Here is a 20,023-nt window from a genome sequence, read left to right on the forward strand (position 1 = left end):
CAGTACATTAAGTCAAATCAATTCTAGTCAACATACATATCATATCCACTAGATCACAAGATCAATCAGCAAGCTGTGTGAAACTATCAACCCCACTTAGCAGGTGTCCCTCTTCTTGCTCTGGGCCCATAACTTGTGAGGGTTTCTATTAATGAACTTTATCAGACATCTGGTTCCTAGTTCTTACTCACCTAAAATCACCCACTCTTTCCTCTTAAATAAGACATCTCAATGGACTAATGACTAATCAGCCCATGCTCACACATAACTGTGGTTTTATGCATTTGGTATCTTTAAATTTTTATAGGGATGCTGTGACTCAGCTATGGCCATCTGAGGTCTTAACACAGTCAAATAAACTGTAGCTAGACTTTAATTGAATATTATTTACCAACATCATCAACCATAAGGTGTTATTCGATCAATGGCTACAGGACATAAGGAAATTACACACACATACATATATACATACACATACACATTGAACAGGCAAATAACCTGTTTAACAAGCCCTCCTTACGCCCCACTAAATCCCATACTCTACATGCCTATAATGCCCTGCCAAACCCCCCAAACAAGGCAAAAACATATAAATACATAGAATTTAGTTAATCTATCCAACAAACATAAACAATGCTCAAAATAGGATATACCTAGAAAATAAACCCTAATCGTACCAATGAATTACTTAGATATTTACCATTTATATAGACAGGCATCTCCCTAGATCTATGGACCATTTTTATCAAAATTTTAATACTAAATCTAGCACAAATCATACAAAACAACTATATACATGTTACTTCACAATATAAACACAACTTGTTAATGTAGCTTAAAACCTAAAGCAAGACACTGAAAATGCCTAGATGAGTTTATCAACTCCATAAACACATAGGTTTGGTCCTAGCCTTTCTACTGGTTTTTAATAAAATTACACATGCAAGCATCTGAGACCCAGTGAGAATGCCCTCTAAATCATTAAAAGGACCTGTCATCAAGTCCACTAATACTAGTAGCTCATAACACCTTGCTTAACCACACACCCACGGGAAACAGCAGTGATTAAAATTAAGTCATAAACAAAAGTTCAACTAAGTTATATTAACTAGGGTTGGTAAATTTCGAGCCAGCCACCACGATCAAACGATTAACCCAAATTAATAGAAATTCAGCGGAAAGCGGGTTAAAGAGTAACATAAAGTTAAATTTTAATTAAGCTGTAAAAAGCCATAGCTAAAATAAAAATAGACTGCGAAAGTGACTTTAGTATTTCCTAATTACACCACAGCTAAGACCCAAACTGGGATTAGACACCCCACTATGCTTAGCCCTAAACCCAAATAATTATTATAACAAAATTATTCGCCAGAGTACTACCAGCAGCAGCTTAAAACTCAAAGGGCTTGGCAGTGCTTCTACAGGAGCCTGCTCTATAATCAATAAACCCCAATAAACCTCACCAACCCTGGCTAATTCAGTCTATATGCCGTCTTCAGCAAGCCCTAAAAAGGAACAAAAGTAAGCATAATTATACATAAAAACATTAGGTCAAGGTGTAACCTATGGAGTGGAAAGAAACGGGCTACATTTTCTATCTCAAGAATGTATTTCTCCCTACACGTAGGTTTTTATGAAAACTAAAAACCAAAGGAGGATTTAGTAGCAAATTAAGAATAGAGTGCTTAACTGAATAAGGCCATGAAGTAAGCACACACTGCCCATCACCTTCCTCAAGTATTACAATAGCTTCCTACAATCTATTACTAAACACTAATTATATGAGAGGAGACAAGTCGTAACAAGGTAAGCACACTGGAAAGTGTGTTTGGATAAATCAAAGCTAGCTTACATAGAAGCACCTAGTTTACCCCTAGGAGATTTCATAATTATGAACACTTTGAACTAAATCTAGCCAACCCCCCACAAGTTTTACTAATATAAGCAAATTAAATAAAACATTTACTCAACATTTAAAGTATAGGGGATAGAAATTTAAAATATCCTCTGGCACTACAGAGACCATAAGGTAAGGGAATGATGAAACATTAAAAGTAACAAAAAGCAGTTAACCCCTTGTACATTTTGCATAATGATTTAACTAGTAAACATTTAACAAAGAGAACTTAAGTTAAACATCCTGAAACCAGATGAGCTACTTATGAACAGTTTATTAGAACAAACTCATCTATGTAGCAAAATAAGTAGATTTATTATAAGAAGATTTATAAGAAGATTTATAAGTAGAGGTGACAAGCCTAATGAGCCTGGTGATAGTTGGTTGTCCAGGAAAAGAATCTTAGTTCAACTTTAAAAACTACCAAAAAAGTTATAAATTTTAATGGATTTTTAAATGTTAATCTAAAAAGGTACAGCTTTTTAGAAATGGATACAACCTTATCTAGAGAGTAAAAACAACACCATAGTTGGCTTAAAAGTAGCCACCAATTAAGAAAGCGTTCAAGCTCAACAATAACTTTATCTTAAATACCAATAATGAGCAAATCAACTCCTAGCTTTATACTGGACTAGTCTATTGACCAATAGAGGCAATAATGTTCATATGAGTAACAAGAAATATTTCTCCTTGCATAAGCTTACATCAGTAACTAATACTATACTGATAATTAACAGCAAATGAACACAACGCAACATTAAATTATTTATTAAGTAAGCTGTTAATCCAACACAGGCATGCACTCAAGGAAAGATTTTAAAAAGTAAAAGGAACTCGGCAAACATAAACCCTGCCTGTTTACCAAAAACCTCAGCTCTTGCATAACTAGCAGTAGAGGCACTTCCGGCCCAGTGACAACTGTTAAACGGCCATGGTATCCTGGCCGTGCAAAGGTAGCATAATCATTTGCTCTCTAAATAAGGACTTGTATGAATGGCCTCATGAGGGTTTTACTGTCTCTTACTTTCAATCAGTGAAACTGACCTTCCCATGAAGAGGAGGGAATAATAAAATAAGATGAGAAGACCCTATGCAGCTTTAATTAACCCCCCAAAAAACTAACTAAACCACTAAGGGATAACAAATTTTTATATGGGTTGACAATTTTGGTTGGAGTGAGCTCAGAGAACAAAAAAGGCTCTGAGTGATTGAAGTCTAGACTTACTAGTCAAAACATATCATCATTTCTTGATCCAAAAATTTATCAGTGGAACAAGTTAGCCTAGGGGTAACAGCTCAATCCTCTTCTAGAGTTCATAACAACAATAGGGTTTACGACCTCGATGTTGGATCCGGACACCCCAATGGTGTAACCTCTATTAAAGGTTCATTTGTTCAATGATTAAAGTCCTACGTGATCTAAGTTCAGACCGGAGTAATCCAGGTCGGTTCCTATCTATTATATATTTCTCTCAGTTCAAAAGGACAAGAGAAATAAGGCCCACTTTCAAAAAGCACCTGATAAATCAGTTAATGATATAATCTTAATTTAATTAATATATACAAAATACTACCCAAGAACAGGGTTTGTTAAGGTGGCAGAGCCCAGTAATTGCGTAAAACTTAAACCTTTATAACTGGAGGTTCAAATCCTCTCCCTAACAAAATGTTTATAATTAACATCTTAATACTCGTTATCCCCATTCTCCTAGCCATGGCATTCCTCACATTAATTGAAAGAAAACTTCTAGGTTATATGCAACTTTGTAAAGGACCAAATGTCTTTGGACCATATGGCCTATTACAACCTATTGCTGACACAAATTATTCATTAAAGAACCATTATGACCAGCTACATCCTTCATTTCCATATTTATTATTGCACCAATCCTAGCCCTAACCCTAGCCCTAATCGTATGAATTCCTCTACCTATACCTTATCCCCTCATTAATGTAAAGCTAGGGGTGTTATTTATAATAGCTATGTCAAGCCTCACCGTATATTCCATCTTATGATCCGGATGGGCTTCCAACTCAAAATATGTATTAATTGCAGCCCTACGAGCAGTAGCACAAACAATTTCATATGAAGTAATACTAGCAATTATTCTTCTATCAGCCCTTTAAATAAATGGAACTTTTACTTTCTCGACCCTCATCACAACACAAGAACATTTATGAATAATCTTCCCATCATGACCCCTAGCTGTGATTTATCTCCTCTCTAGCAGAAACTAACCAGGCCCCCTTTGACCTAACAACAGAAGGAGAATCTGAACTCATATCGGGTTTCAACGTAGAATATGCAGCAGGCCCATTCATTATATTTTTCTTAGAATATGCCATTATAGGGCTTCCCTGGTGGCGCAGTAGTTAGGAATCTGCCCGCTAATGCAGGGGACACGGGTTCGAGCCCTGGTCTGGGAAGATCCCACATGCCGCAGGGCAACTGGGCCCATGAGCCACAACTACTGAGCCTGCGCATCTGGAGCCTGTGCTCCGCAACAAGAGAGGCCACGATAGTGAGAGGCCTGCGCACCGCGATGAAGAGTGGCCCCCGCTCGCCGTAACTGGAGAAAGCCCTCGCACAGAAACGAAGACCCAACACAGCCAAAAATAAATAAATAAATAAATAAATAAACAAATTAAAAAAAAAAAAAAGAATATGCCATTATAATAAACATTTTCACAACAATCCTCTTTCTAGGAGCATTCCACAACCCCCGCATATTAGAACTATACACAAAACTTTATTATAAAAACACTATTATTAACAGTTTCTTTCCTATGATTTTGAGCATCCTACTCTCGATTCCAATATGCTCAGTTAATACATCTACTGTGAACAAACTTCTTACCACTAACACTAGCCCTATGCATATGGCACGTCTCACTACCTATTATAACATCAAGCATCCCTCCACAAACATAAGAAATATGTCTGATAAAAGAGTTACTTTGATAGAGTAAATAAAAGAGGTTTAAGCCTTCTTATTTCTAGAATCACAGGAATTGAACCTATCCTTAAGAATTCAAAATTCTTCGTGCTACCGTATTACACTATATTCTATGCTAAGGTCAGCTAAATGAGCTATTGGCCCCATACCCCGAATATGTTGGTTTATATCCTTCCAGTACTAATAAAATCCATCATCTTTATCATCATCCTAACAACAATTCTCTCAGGGACCATAACTGTAATAACCAGCTCTCACTGACTACTTACCTGAATCGGATTTGAAAGAAATATTAGCCATTATCCCCATCATGATAAAAAAGTTCAACCCACGAGCTATAGAAGCGTCCACTAAATATTTTCTAACACAAGCTACCACATCAATATTACATATAATAGCTTTTCTCCTTAACCTATTATATTCCGGCCAATGAACCATTACAAAAATCTTTAATCCAACAGTATCAGTAGTAATAACAATAGCCCTAACCATAAAACTAGGACTATCTCCATTCCACTTCTGAGTGCCTGAAGTTACATAAGGTATTTCATTAATAGCACGCCTAATCTTATTAACATGACAAAAAACTCGCACCCTTATTAGTATTATAGCAAATTTCACCATCCATTAACCTAAATTTAATACTATCCTTATCCATACCATCTATTATAATTGGAGAGTTATGACATTCTAAAAATCTATCCATCAATTGATGGGCATTTGGGTTGTTTCCACCTTTTGGCTATTATGAAGTTTTCATAAGCTTTTCTTTCTTTCTCTTGGTATATAACTAGGAGTAGAGTTACTCAGTCAAATAGTAACTTTGTGTTTAACTTTTTTGAGAAACTGCTGTTTTCCACAGTTACACCATTTTACATGCATACCAGCAACATATGAGGGTTTCAGTTTCTCCACATGCCCACCAACATGTGCTATTATCCATTTTTTGACTATAGCCATTCACATACATATAAAGTAGTATCTCATTATGGTTTTGCTTTTTGCATTTTCCTGATGATTAATGATGTTGAGCATTTTTTCATGGGCTCATTCGATGATGTCTTTGGAGAAATACCTATCCAAATTTTTTGCCTATCTTTTAATTAGATTATTTGTCTCATTGAGTTGTAAAAGTTCTTCATATATTCTAGATACAAGTCTCTTATTAAATATATGATTTGCAAATATTTTGTCCTATTCTGTAGGTTGTATTTTACTTTGTTGATAATGCCCTCTGAAGCACAAATGTTTTTAATTTTTTTTTTTTTTTTGGCCGTACTGCTTGGCTTGCAGGATCTTAGTTCCCCAACCAGGGATTGAACCCGGGCCACGGCAGCACTGAATCCTACCCACTGGACCACCAGGGAATTCCCCAAAGTTTTTAATTTTGATGACACCCCATCTATCTATTTTTTTCTTTTGTTGCTTGTACTTTTAGCATAATATTGAAGAAGCCATTGCCAAATTCAGGGTCACAAAAGTTCACCCCTAAGTTTTCTCTAAAATTTTAATTTAAGTACATTAAGGCCTTTGACCCATTTTCAGTTAAATTTTGTATATGATGTGAAGTAGAGGTCCATCTTCATTCTTTTTCTAATGAGTATTATTCAATTTTACTGCAATTCTTGTTTGTCTAGAAATAGATTTAACAATACTTCAATATTTTATAATGCTTTACAATTAGGCAAAATGCTTACAGGTTTGCATATGCAACGTTTGCATATGCAATTTCATTTTTTAATTGAAGTATAGTTGATTTACAATATTATATAAGTTTCAGCTGTATAACATAGTGATTCAATATTTTTATAAATCATACTCCATTTAAAGTTATTATAAACTATTAGCTATATTCCCTGTGCTGTACAGTATATCCTTATAGGTTATTTTATATATAGTAGTTTGTATCTCTTAATCCCCTATCCCTATCTTGTCCCTCCCTCCGTCCCTCTCCCCACTGGTAACCACTAGTTTGTCCTCCATTATCTATTTCTGTTTTGTTATATTCATTTCATTCACGTTTTTTTGGATTCCACATATAAGTTACAGCATACAGTATTTGTCTTTCCCTGTCTGACTTATCTTACTAAGCATAAAACCCTTCAAGTCCATCGTGTTGTTGCAAATGGCAAAATTTCACTCTTTTTCATGGCCAAATAGTATTCGTGTGTGTGTGTGTGTGTGTGTGTGTGTGTGTGTGTGTGTGTGTGTGTGTGTACCAAGTGTTCTTTATCCATTCATCTGTTGATTGGCACTTGGGTTCCTTCCATGTCTTGGCCATTGTAAATAATTGTGCTATTAACGTTGGGGCACATGTATCTTCTTGAATTTTTTTTCATTTTCTTCAGATACATACCCAGGAATGGAATTGCTGGATCATATGGTAGTTCTATTTTTAGTTTTTTGAGGAACCTCCAAACTGTTTTCCACAGTGGCTGCACAGATTTACATTCCCACCAACAGTGTACAAGGGTTCCATTTTCTCCACATCCTTGCCAACACATTTATTTGTGTTCTTTTTGATGATAGCACCTCACATCTGTCAGAATGGCTATCTCATTGTGGTTTTGATTTGCATTTCCCTGATGATTAGCGATGTTGAGCATCTTTTCATGTACCTATTGGCCATCTGCATTTCCTCTTTGGAAAAATTTCTATTCAGTTCTTCTGCCCGTTTTTCAATGAGTTGTTTGGGGTTTTTTTAATGTTGAATTGTATGAGCTATTTATATATGTTGGATATACATGTTGGATATGTTGAGCATCTTTTCATGTGCCTGTTGGCCATCTGTATGCCTATTTTGGAAAAATGTCTATTCAGGTCTTCTGCCCAATTTTTAATTGGGTTAGTTTTTGGTATTGAGTTTTATGAGCTGTTTATAAATGTGTGGGTTTATTTCTGGGATCTCTATTCTGTTCCATTGATTTATGGGTATGTTTTTATAACAGTACCATACTGTTTTGATTACTGTAGTTTTGTAGTATAGTCTGAAGTCCAGGGGCATGATACTTCCAGCTTTCTTCTTTTTTCTCAAGATTGCTGTGGCTATTTGGGGTCTTCTGTGGTTCCATATAAATTTTCAGATTATTTGTTCTAATTCAGATTATCTGTTTTCATTCCTGTGAAAAAAAAAGTCCTGGGCATTTTGATAGGGATTGCATTAAATTTGTAGTTTGTTTTCACTAGTATGGACATTTTAACAATATTAATTCTTCCAGTCCATGAACACGCGTATCTTTCCATTTCTTTGTATCATATTCAATTTTCTTCATAAATGTCTTATACTTTTCAGAGTATGGGTCTTTCACCTCCTTGGCTAAGTTTATTCCTAAGTATTTTATTCTTTTTGATGTGATTCTAAATGGGATTTTTTCTTGCTTTCTCTTTCTGATAGTTCATTATTAGTGTATAGAAGAGCAACAGACTTGTGCACATTAATCTTGTATCTTGCAACTATACTGAATTCATTTATTAGTCATAATAATTTTTTGGTGGAGACTTTAGGGTTTTCTCTATATAGTGTCATGTCATCTGTAAATAGTGACAGTTTTACTTCTTCCCTTCCAATCTGGATGTCTTTTCTTTCTCTTGTCTTATTGCTGTGACCATCTTCATCCTTTTGCATGTGGATATCCAGAGTTATCCCAGAACCATTTGTTAAAAAGAGTACTCTTTCTCCTTATTGAGTTGTTTTGGCATCCTTGTCAAAAATCAATTGACTGTAAATGTGAGTGCTTATTTCTGGATTCTCACTTCTATTCCCATTGATCTGTATATCTATCCTTATTAGAGGACCGCACTGTATTGATTACTCTTAAGTTTTGAAATCAGGAGGTATGATTCCTCCAACTCTGTTCCTTTTCAAGATTGTTTTGGCTATTCTAGGTTCTTTAAATTTTTATATGAATTTTAGGATCAACTTTTCAGTTTCTGCAAAAAAGCTAGCTGACAGGATTGTGTTGAATCTATAGATCAATTTAGAAAGCACTGCCATCTTAACAATATTATGTCTTCCACTTGTGGTTGCCAAGGGGGTTGGTGGGGAGGGGAAGGGATTAACTGGGAGTTTGGGGTTAGGAGATGCAAACTATTACATTTAGGATGGATAAACAAGGTCCTACTGTATAGCACAGGGAACTATATTGAATCTCCTGGGATAAACCATAATGGAAAAGAATAAGAGAAGAATATATATATGTGTATAACTGAGTCACTTTGCTGTACAGCAGAAATTAACACAGTATTGTAAATCAACTATACTTCAATTAAAAAATAATTTAAAAAACACAATATGTCTTCTGATCCATGAACTTAGAATGTCTTTCCGTTTATTTAAGCCATCTTTGCTTTCAGAAACATTTATAGATGTCAATGTAAAAGCATTGCACTTCTTCCTAAAAATTTATTCCTAAATATTTTATTCTTTTGGAAATGGAATCGTTTTCTTAATTTCCTTTTCAGTTTACTCATTGCTACTTTATAGAAATACAATTAATTTTTGTATACCGATCTTATATCCTGCAACCTTACTGAAATTATTAGTTCAAATAGTTTTTTTTATTAATGAATTCCTTAGTTTTTCTACCAATAAGATCATGTCAGAGGAGAATAGAGATAATTTTACTTCTTCCTTTCCAATCTAGATGACTTTTTTTTTTTTTTTTTTCCATTTTCTTGCCTAACTGCCCTGGCTAGAACTTCTAGTACAGTGATGAAGTGAAGTATCAAGAGCAGGCATCTTCTTTCTGATCTTAGAGGGAAAGCAACCAGTCTGTCCTCATTAAGTATGATGCTAACTTGGTTTTTTTCATACATGCAAGTTCTATTTCATTTTGTTCTTTTAGGCTCTGGCTCTTTGTCCCACCTTGATTTGGTGAAATCCTTCTCATCTTTTAAGTTTTAGCTAAAATTTCACTTCGTTGGGGACATCATTCCTGAACCTTGCGACTAGGCTCACAGCACCCTGCACTTATCACAATCATAACAAATATTTGTCAGCATCAATCTCCCTCCTAACTTGGCCACACGTTGTTCACAGGTGTATCACCAATACAGAGGGCACACAAAATTGGGTGTTGCAGCAAACCAGCCTCATGTATATGCTCTATTCCTGATCTTGGCAGGAACACTATTCTAAAAGTTCCATTTCTACCTCTCAAGGACAGGACCCTGCTTTATTCATCCTTACACCCAGCACCTAACAGAGCCTGGCACTCAGTTACCCTTAGTAACCTATGTGAATCATTCTGAGGCCACTCAAAAGGCATGAAAGAAAGAAGGTTGGATATAATTTTTGCCCAGCAATAACAAAAAAGGGAAACCATACCTTCAACAGGGCCAATTTGATTGGTCACAGCGAATCTGAGCACTTTTTCTTCATCCGTGTACAAGGCAAAGACCCGGTCCACATTCAGCTGCTGGGTGGTGGGGGTGGCCCAGTGTCTGGGGGCATGCCTGCATGCCTGGTAAGTGATGTTCTGGTGGATGCGGTAGGACCGTGTTTGGTTGACGGCACCCAACGTGAGAGAGTAGGCTCTGGAACTTGTGGAGGTCACAGCTGCAATAGACATTATTCAGTCAAACGAGGAAATTTACAAATATTAAATATAGAGGTTTTTTTATGTGAAGTGAGTTTCTCTACACAGTTTTTAATGTAGTTGCTGGAGCATGTCCCCTTGGGAAGTTTGAGTTTATATGGGGAAACCTGCAAGGCAATCCCAAGAACCCACGTAGATGTAAAACCAAAGCACTGAGAGGGAGGAGGTATAATCACTGCTGTCAATATTCACAAAGAATAAACTTTACTATATGCCAGCCATGCCCAGCACTCTATAAGCAGTGCCTCATTTATTCCTCACAGCAACCACTGAGGTGGGCCCTGCCATCTTGTGTGGAGAGTCTCACAGAGGTTAAAGAGTTAATTAAGTAGTCTAAGAAGCAAAGCTGGTATGCAGAGCCAGAAGTGGAACTTAAGTTGGCCTGACTCTACCCCGCTCCCCCCAAGTTTTCAACCAATCCATCCATCAGTGCACAGAAGAGAAGACTTCCAACACCTTGCACTTAAGTCTGGAGGCTTCTGGGGAAAGGGGCGGGGGTCTTTTATCTCCATCTGGGTGCAGAGTTGGGAGGCCAGGCAGTTTTCTAGACATCAGCTACCCTGTGCCCAGGCCAGATCTCTGCTGCTCATTCTCTTCCCTGTGCCTCTTGCTTGGCTTCCAGCTCTCACACCGCACGAGAAGCAAAGGCACAACTCAGAACAAACCCCTGTGCTGCAGGAAAGCAACCGAGATTGGGGCAGCGTCTCAAAATCAGGGGGTGTCTTACAGAACACATCACACCTTACACATATCAACCATGTAAGAGAGACAGAAAAGGGTGATTATTCTCATTCTAAAGATGAGAAAATAAGCTCTCAGACAGTAAGTGATCTTATTCCCCACATATTTTAAACACATCCATGATAAGAATTCCTGTCTTCTGACTCCAAATCTAGTGGTAGTTTTACAACACTGTACGGCATCTCTGAGTTCAAAGCAGGCTGAAACAAGGTTACAGAACAAGTACAAATTCCAATAATCAATATTTTTCCACAGCCCAGAGAGCAGGATGGTTAAAAACGGTACAAAATTATACCATCCCTCCCCACCCCATAGACAAGGTTGTTATTATGTTATTATTATCTGCAATATTGGGTAGGGATGTTGATATTCTTTTGTACAACAGCCAGCACTTTTCTCACACTAATAACAAGAATAATAAAAAACACTGAGCTCATTTCATGTGCCACACACTGTTCTATAAGGACATTCCACGTAGTCACTCACATAATCCTCACAACTATCTCGTGAGATACGCACCATCCCCATTTTACGGAGTGAGAACTGGTTGCACGTACCTGAGTCTGAGTAGTGGTAGAGCTCCTTGTAGGGAGCAATGTGGGCTGTGAAGTTCGCTGGGATGTAAGGCACCTGGCCTTGAATGTTGGTTTGAATGCTCAGATAGTTCTCTGGGTCCAGCCCCTCAGCAGTTTGAGTGATTCGAACCCTTTCCTCTCCTGGGTAGAAAGTAACTTCCATGTCATGGATAAAGGTAGCACCTGGAGAGGAAAAAAATCCAGCCCAGGGATGAAAGGAGGCCTTGCATCTTCCAGCAATAATCACCAGTGCATACTTCCACTTCCCAATTTCTGCTACTGTTGGGGATGGTGCCTAAGGAGATCTGATAACCAAGGTTAAGTACTATCAGCTGTTGATCTCACCAGTTCCCCGAATTTTCTGTTAAAGAGCATGGTTCCATTCTATCCCATCTCACACTGCTTCTCTTTGTAGGAACTTGATTTCTGTGAAAAATAAACCCCTAGGAACATCCTCGACCTTTCTCTTTCTATGGCTGTCAGACTTAACAAAAACAATCAAAAATCCCCAGGACACCCATTTACATTTGAATATCCGATGAATAAAAAATATTTTTAGTATAAGTATGTCCCATACAATATTTGGGGCATAATTATACTAAATTATTCAATTATTAATTGTTTATCTGAAATTCAAATGTAACTAGGTATACTGTATTTTATTTAGCTACTTTTGACTCAAGGTTTTATCAAAACTTGATTAAGAGCAAGATCCTACAAATGCCTATTGAGCTCTACAGCTGGAGGTGGGCCAAGAACTTTTCTCTCACACTTTATGTGCAATAAAGATAAATCCACTAGGAAACAAGGGGTAGTGAGGTGAGAAGCCAGGAATTATTCTCTACACCCTTGCTATCAAAGGGTGGTCCTTAGACCAGCATTATCATCTCCTGGAAGCTTGCTAGGAAAACGGGATCACAGACACCCCAGGCCTGCCACCCCCGGCCTACTGAATCAGAACCTGCACTTTCCCGAGGCCCCAGGTGACGTGCAGGTGGGTTAAAGTCTGAGAAGCACTGTCTATACTATTATAGCTCAGAGTTATCAGGGGACAAAGAGGAAAGGCACCCCTCCCCCATGAGGTAAAATCATCTCCAGGTGCCCTGGAACTACCACCTGCATCCCTCTTTGGCAGATCTGTGAGTGACACCTGAATTACACGGAAGCTTCAACAAACTGGGGTAAGAGGGCATGAATGCTCTAAATGGGATCATCCTATTTCTCAGAACAACCTGGAGAACCTTTAGAAGAAATCACTGTCTTTTAAAAACAGTCCTGGGGCTTCCCTGGTGGCGCAGTGGTTGAGAGTCTGCCTGCCAATGCAGGGGACACAGGTACAAGCCCTGGTCTGGGAAGATCCCACATGCCGCGGAGCAACTAGGCCCGTGAGCCACAACTACTGAGCCTGTGCGTCTGGAGCCTGTGCTCCGCAACAAGAGAGGCTGCGATAGTGAGAGGCCCGCGCACTGCGATGAAGAGTGGCCCCGCTTGCCGCAACTAGAGAAAGCCCTCGCACAGAAACGAAGACCCAACACAGCCAAAAATAATTAAAAAAAAAAACAGTCCTGCAAGGCCAAACCATCCCCAACTACCTCGGGGCAGGAAAACTACACCTGTGTGGCTCTGAAACTTTGGACAACTGACTACTGAATGAAAACCCAAGGCTCCAGGCCGCCAAAGCCATGGTGACCTGTGGCCCTCCTCACCTGTGAGGCTGAAGCCGTTCTCCCAGCCTGGTCTTTCTAAAGCAAAGAGCCAGCCAAACAGGCCTCCGATCGGCGTGAGCGGGAGAAGGGCCTGGGCGGCGGGCTGCGGGATGTGGCCGATGGCCAGGTAGGCTCTGCCGTCGTCACCCACCACATAAGCGTGCAGGTCCGCGTCGGTGAAGTGCACGGGCGTGTGGCCCACGCGGAGGTGCCCACTCACCTTCCCATTGACTCGATGAGGTGTCCCTGAGAGACAGCAAACCCCGTCAGCCTTGAACGTCGTCCACACGCACAGATAAAACTATCCCACTGACAGCTCCCCACACTCCACCTTCAGCCCTTTTCACGACTCCCTAACCCACCCGCTACCCATCTAGGTACGAAACAGACCTGCCTTTGATCTCTCTTCTCCCATCCTCCCTCTCTCCTGTCCACTTGGACCCTAAGGAGCTAGCCAAAAGGGAGGAAACATTTCTGTTTAATCAAGTTGGGAAATCAGCCCAAGCGTGTTCATTCCTCAAACGTTTACGGAGCACCTGCAAGTTGCTCGGGCTTTGATTCCAGCAGTAGAGACACAAGGTCCATAAACAGAGCTCACAGTGGCAGCTGGAAACAGCAAGGGACAGAAACAGACCCAGAGCAGCCCCCGCCCCAATCAAGCCGGCACCCCTCACCTTCGGGCAGACAGTGCTTCCCGTTCCCGTAAAACCTGGACCGACAGTGGCAGCAGAAGCCCGTGGCGTAGTCAGTGCAGAAGGCGTGCCGGGAGCAGCGCTCGTGGTTGTGTTCGCAGGTCTCTTTGTTGGCAGCGTTGTACATGAAGACTGGAAAGTAAAACAAACTTGCATGTAAAGGACTAAGGGATTCCAGCATCACGGTTGCCAAGGTTCATCACGGACACAGCATCTGCTCCATAAAATCCATTTAGATTGTAATAAACAAATGGGGTTTTGATGATTAAGAGACGGAAATAACATTCAACTCGGGGGAATTAACTTGCTTTGTCTGCTGGCAAGAAGTATTGCTGACTGCTCCCATCTGGTCTCTCTGCAGAGCTGGTGAGCGAGGTTGGGACTGCACCCCTCGGTGCAGTGACAGGAAAGCCAACCAGGAAGTACGTGTTAGGTGGAACTGCCATCTTCTGGGTCAAAAATGGCCAAAGGTCAGCACTTTTATACGGTTCAAACTACTATTAATGAGCTCCTGAGAGGAAGACCAAAGAGAGAAACTAACAAACACAGTCTTCTGTCTAACCATTCTTTTATTTTTGGTAACCCTGAACTTGAAGAGAATAACCTATAGCTTGTCTTACTTCCCAGAAAAAATTTTTTTTCCTGAAAGAGAAGAAGGGCATTAAAGAAAGAACACACATACACACACACACCCTAAAGAAAGTGTATGAGAGGCAGGTGGAGATGGAGGGGGAGGAAACAGGGAGCCCGGCTGTGAAAGGCTCTGTGCCTTTGCAGGGTTTCTCGTGGTGGGTGTGGCCCGAGCTGGATGTCAGGGCAGCAGCGGAGAGCCTGGCCATAGTCACCATTCTCTAGGAAGCCACGTGTACCTGGGTAACCTCAGTGCACCAGTAGCTGTTCCTTCCAGCTCCCACTTATTTAGCCCATTAAAAAAAGAAAGAGAATCACTTGTGCTACCAAGAAACAAAGGAACTGGAGCAGATGCTATTGTCCCTAAAGGGAATGGCCAAGGAATTGGGGTGTGGCTGGGGCTTGCTGACAGATAAGCGAAAGCTTTGTCCGGGGACACAGGGGATGATCCCAATCCCAAGCACGGCCGCCAGGAGGCAAAGTGGCTGTGCACACCTCTGCGTCTGCATCCCCCGGAGCAGGAGTTGGGTGGAGACTCCAGGAGCTGACTGAGCGAAGATGGCACAGAACTCTAGTGCTAGACTCCAGTGCTATTGTGAGGTGCCGGCTCCCGAGGAAGACAGATAACCCGCTCCTGGGAAAAACTGGGTGGCAGTTGTGTTCCACATCTAGCTCTGAAAAGGAGGAAATGGGAAGGGGAAGAAGAAATGGAAAGATCAGTACTTACCCAGTATTCCGGGGAGAACAGAAAACAAACCAACGTTGGGGCAGGGTGGGAATGTAGCACCATAGAAGTAACAATGGGGCCAGCGTAGACTTGTATCAGCAAGTGAGAATATAACAAAGTGAACATTGGAATAGTGCCTAATATATGCCAGGTACTATTCTATGAACTTTATTAACTCTTTTAATTTGCACAAGAGCAGGGACTTTTTTAATCTCTGTTTTGCAGGTAAACAAGCTGGGCACAGATTAAGGTGACTCTCCTGAAGTCACACAGGCAGTAGGTGGTGGAGTTGGGATCTGAACCTAGGAAGTCTGGCTCCAGATTCTTTTTTTTTTTTTTTATCATTAAAAAAAATCTTTATTGGGTCACATTCAGGTTGCCCTCCCACCCAAATTAAGGGGGAAAAAGTCAATAAAAGAGCTCCTCAAGATTTCATAACTATGAACATAAAGCTCCTAGATAATAGTGTATAGGCTGAATTTTCAGATTTGCATAAAAAAATTATAATTTAGGTAGATGTCTTCCTCACGGATTACAACACAATGTTAAGTTACACTATTCTGAAATTTGTACCAACTGTACAAAAACAAAAGCAAGAGACCATGAAAATATTATGTTCTTCACGGCCTGAGAGCCTACACATTTCTGAGTAATGTAAAATTATGAGAGCCTGACATTTTTCTGTATCTCACCTCTTCTGCCTCTCTATCGGTAGGATTTGTAAATCAAAGTCAGTAACATCTTAGTAGCAAAGGTCTCGTCTATCTCCCCCTTCTTCCCTCCTAACTAATCCTACCCAATTTTCTCTCATCTTTCTGAGCATTTTCCATGAACAGCATTGCAAGTTGGTTAAAAAAAAAAAAAAAAAAAGAAAAAGAAAAAGAAAAAAGAAAGAAAAAAAGGAAAGAAGAAAAAGAAAGTTTTACAAGGGTTTTGTTGGTTAATTATTTACTGGTGGAATCACTCCACCAGGAGTTTGATTTCATTGGCTAGCAGTTGGTTCATGTTGAATAGGCCCCCTGGGAGCTTGGTGAGCAGCTCTCGCTCCGTGGTTTCAGGGTCGCTGTCAACAGAGCTGGAACTTGCGCTCATGTTGTCGACAGCAGTGTTGGCTGGGGGACCCAGCTCCGGCTCACTAGTCTCACTGGCCGTGGACACCACGGAGAGCAGGGACATACGCCGGGTGAGCCGGCCAGAGGGCAGAAGGGAGGCGGCATAGTCCGCTATGATACCAGCTACATCTAGATTACAAGCCTTATCAAAGGCTATGAAACCTACATTTGCATTGGCCTCGCAGACACAGAAGGAGCCGTCGTCTTTCATCAACAGGTCAATGCCACACACATCCATTCCCAGGATATTAGACACCTGGATAGCTAGCTGTTTCCCTTGTTCACTCAATGAGCACATCATCCCGACACCACCTAGTGAGCAGTTGCTTTGCATCCTCCCATCCGTTGAACAGCGTAACATGGTGCCAACCACACGGCCTCCCACGACAATGACACGTACATCCCTTCCATGAGACTCTTTAACATACTTCTGAAACAGGTATGGAGCTTCATGGCGAATAAGATGGCTTAGATCAGCCAAATGGTGCTTATCGCGAGCCAAGAAAACTGCTTTGCCTCTATGACCCCGTGTGTTCTTCACTACCATTGGGAACTCCAGTACTTCTGCTTCATCAATCATTTTAGCAAAATTTTCATGACCACCATAAGAGAAAGTATCTGGCAGAGGAACACCATGACCTGCCAACTCTTGAAACGTCCAGAACTTATTAACACAGTTCAGGATGGCTTGAGGTCGGTTCATCAACCTGCATCCCATCTTCTCTAGATGACGCAAAACAGTGATGTCACTATCACTTTGCACCCAAGGGGTTGGTACTCTCACTACCACCACCTGAGGGTAGGCAGTAATTAGTTCTCCATTGATACGAAGACCCAGGTTTCCTTGCTCGACTGTTAGCACCACCTCATCCATCACCACAGCCCTAAAGTCCAGTTCCTCCTCACAACATTTGGCCTTTAATGCTCGCAAGATCTCTTTTTGGGGATAGTCTTCCCTGATTCGACGATCTGTCAAAAACCACAACTTGGCAGCCACAGAGCTACACATCTTGCTCTGCCTGTTCTTCCTTTTCTGGGATTACTTCCTCCTGAATAGACTCTTTCTAGAATAAGTAAGTTGGGTCTTTTATTGCTATGTGTGGGCTTTAGCTGCGGCGAGTAGGTGCAACTCTTCCTTGCAGTGCATGGGCTTCTTATTGCGGTGACTTCTCTTGTTGTGGAGCGTGGGCTCTAGGCACGCAGACTTCAGTAGCACACGGGGTCAGTAGTTGTGGCTCGCCGGTTCTAGAGCACAGGCTCAGTAGTTGTGGTGCACGGGCTTAGTTGCTCTGTGACATGTGGGATCTTCCTGGACCAGGGCTCGAACCGGTGTCCCATGCATTGGCAGGCGGATTCTTAACCACTGCGCCACCAGGGAAGTCCCACTACCTTATTTCTCAGATTTCCAAGTAGCCCAGCCTACTCTGTTCTGACAATTTGTCTGGGGCAACTCCAGCTTGGCTCTCCTCCTCCTGCTCATTACCTGCCATGTCCTGGACCCCACCGCAGAGAGAGGTGCATCACGGCCGCGAGGAGGCCAGGGACAGCACTTCAGAGCCGACAAAGGGTGCCGCCATGTTGGAGTCGGGCGGAACCGACCTCCTGGCTCCAGATTCTTAACAGCTGCACTCAACCACCCTCCGGCAGAGCCCAAGGACATCGATCATGAGAGCCAGGCAAAGGATCTGCTCAGGTGACTGGGGTTAATCAACACAGGCTTTGGACAGTCAGGTTTGAGTCCTACTTTATAAATCAGGCTTAATGGGAGAAGATAGCAGAGATTGTCCAGATGGCTGTCACAGCTGACAGAAAAGCACAGGTAGGAGAACTGAGTAGCAGCAGTAGCGTTAACTTCTGGACAGTATTTGACTGCTGCTTACAGATTCTTGAGAAAGAAGTGAGCTGGGGGTTGGCAGGACAGACGATCTTGACTCAAGTGGAATATCTGACTGGGAACAGAGTGAGAGTGAAGTCGGTGACTCAAGATTTGGTACCAGGCCTACACGGCTGAGAAATTCCAGTTTGATAAAAATAGAAAATTAGGCATCACCATGAACACTTTTTAAAACAGGAAAGTGACACAAAACTCAAGGCAGAAAAACAGAATGGATAATAAAAAAGATAAGAGGTTGCTGTGAGAAAACAATGTATCATTATCTATACCATCGGTTTAATAAGGGGGAAAAATTCCAGTTTGAGTAAAAATAAATGAATGTAACTTGTCAAAATCTTGGGTTTCTCCAGCTCTGAAAAGTCACAAGTATTAAGAAGCGGCCCCTGGAGGGACTGGCATAGTTGTGTGTTCATGGCGTCGGCTGCCATCAGGACTCTCCCTCCAGAACACAAGGGAAGCAGGGGCAGCAGAGGGTCCCAAGCTCTGACGTTCAACAGCAGCCTGACTCAGGTGGCTCTGCAGGAACCACAGAAATGCACCGTGTCTGTTTCCTCCTCTCCAAAATCAGGATGACACCCCTTCTCACACCTCATTGCCAGAAATCACGTTATTTCTTAGCGTACATCTGAGCACCAAGGTAAAAAAGGCAATCTGACGCAGGACTAAAAGGTAGTCATTTTCAGGAAATTCAGGTAAAAATAAAACCACATTAACACTGTTCTGCCCTTAAATTAAAGAAATGATGGGCTTGTATTATGTTCCCTCTATTTGTTGTTTTGTGAAGGCTTGTTCTTCCGCCCGATCCCTCTTCTAAGAGAGGATCATGAAACAGGGAGAGATGAGCTGGAGGAGGACCACAGGTGTGCTGAGTTGGGTTAATTGAACTAAAACACTAGGAGGAGGCATGGCTTTTCTATGGGTAAAAGGAGAGGCTCAGCAGTGCAGCCAGCAACTTACAGATCCAACTGTGACAAAGTTTATAAGTTCATGGACACGCAGACCACAAGTTCCTAACAAAAAATAACGGTTAGAGCCCCATGAAAGGCTCTTACGAGACTGAAACTATAATTACGATGGGTTAAATTAACTATTGGTAAGCTGGCTTGGGGATCTTTTTCAAGTGTGTGTGTGTGGGTGTGTGTGGGTGTGAGTGGGTGTGTAAAGCTGCTTGCTCAGGATGGGAGTCACTAAGCCAAGAACACAAGCTCAGCCTTCCAGCCCACGCCAGTCACACGGGGGAAAGATGGCTGCGCTCCTAGTCAGAGGAACACCGGGATCCCTTTTCCGTGCCTGCCTTCACATGCAGACGTGCACGTGTAACACTGACAACGTCAGCTTAGATGAAAGGTAAACGCCTGTTGCAATTTTCTTTCATTCTTTCAGTAATTCAGACAAATACTTATCGAGCACTCCCTATGGGCCCTGCACTGGACTAGGAATTAGGGATACAGCTGGGAACAAAAGAGACAAAAATTCCTGTCCTGGAGCTTACATT

General features: G+C 41.2%; 2 protein-coding genes across 3 annotated transcripts in view; both read right to left on the reverse strand.

Annotated features, from left to right (window-relative positions):
* The window catches only part of NID2 (nidogen 2), an 81,439-nt gene that overhangs the window by 37,432 nt on the left and 23,984 nt on the right, over nt 1–20,023 (reverse strand). For both annotated transcript variants that reach the window (XM_059914233.1, XM_059914232.1), the window contains exons 5-8: nt 14,148–14,297; nt 13,474–13,719; nt 11,750–11,950; nt 10,181–10,411 (exon numbers count right to left, since the gene is read on the reverse strand). In XM_059914233.1, the coding sequence (XP_059770216.1) occupies nt 10,181–10,411; nt 11,750–11,950; nt 13,474–13,719; nt 14,148–14,297 (828 nt within the window). The remainder of the gene's footprint in view (nt 1–10,180; nt 10,412–11,749; nt 11,951–13,473; nt 13,720–14,147; nt 14,298–20,023) is intronic.
* On the reverse strand, nt 15,891–17,697 carry LOC132359722 (beta-citrylglutamate synthase B). The gene has a single exon (XM_059914234.1). It carries the CDS (start codon nt 17,641–17,643, stop codon nt 16,483–16,485), a length of 1,161 nt encoding a protein of 386 aa, XP_059770217.1. The 5' UTR covers nt 17,644–17,697; the 3' UTR covers nt 15,891–16,482.

Source organism: Balaenoptera ricei, chromosome 2, assembly GCF_028023285.1.
Source record: "Balaenoptera ricei isolate mBalRic1 chromosome 2, mBalRic1.hap2, whole genome shotgun sequence".
Lineage (NCBI taxonomy): Eukaryota > Metazoa > Chordata > Mammalia > Artiodactyla > Balaenopteridae > Balaenoptera > Balaenoptera ricei.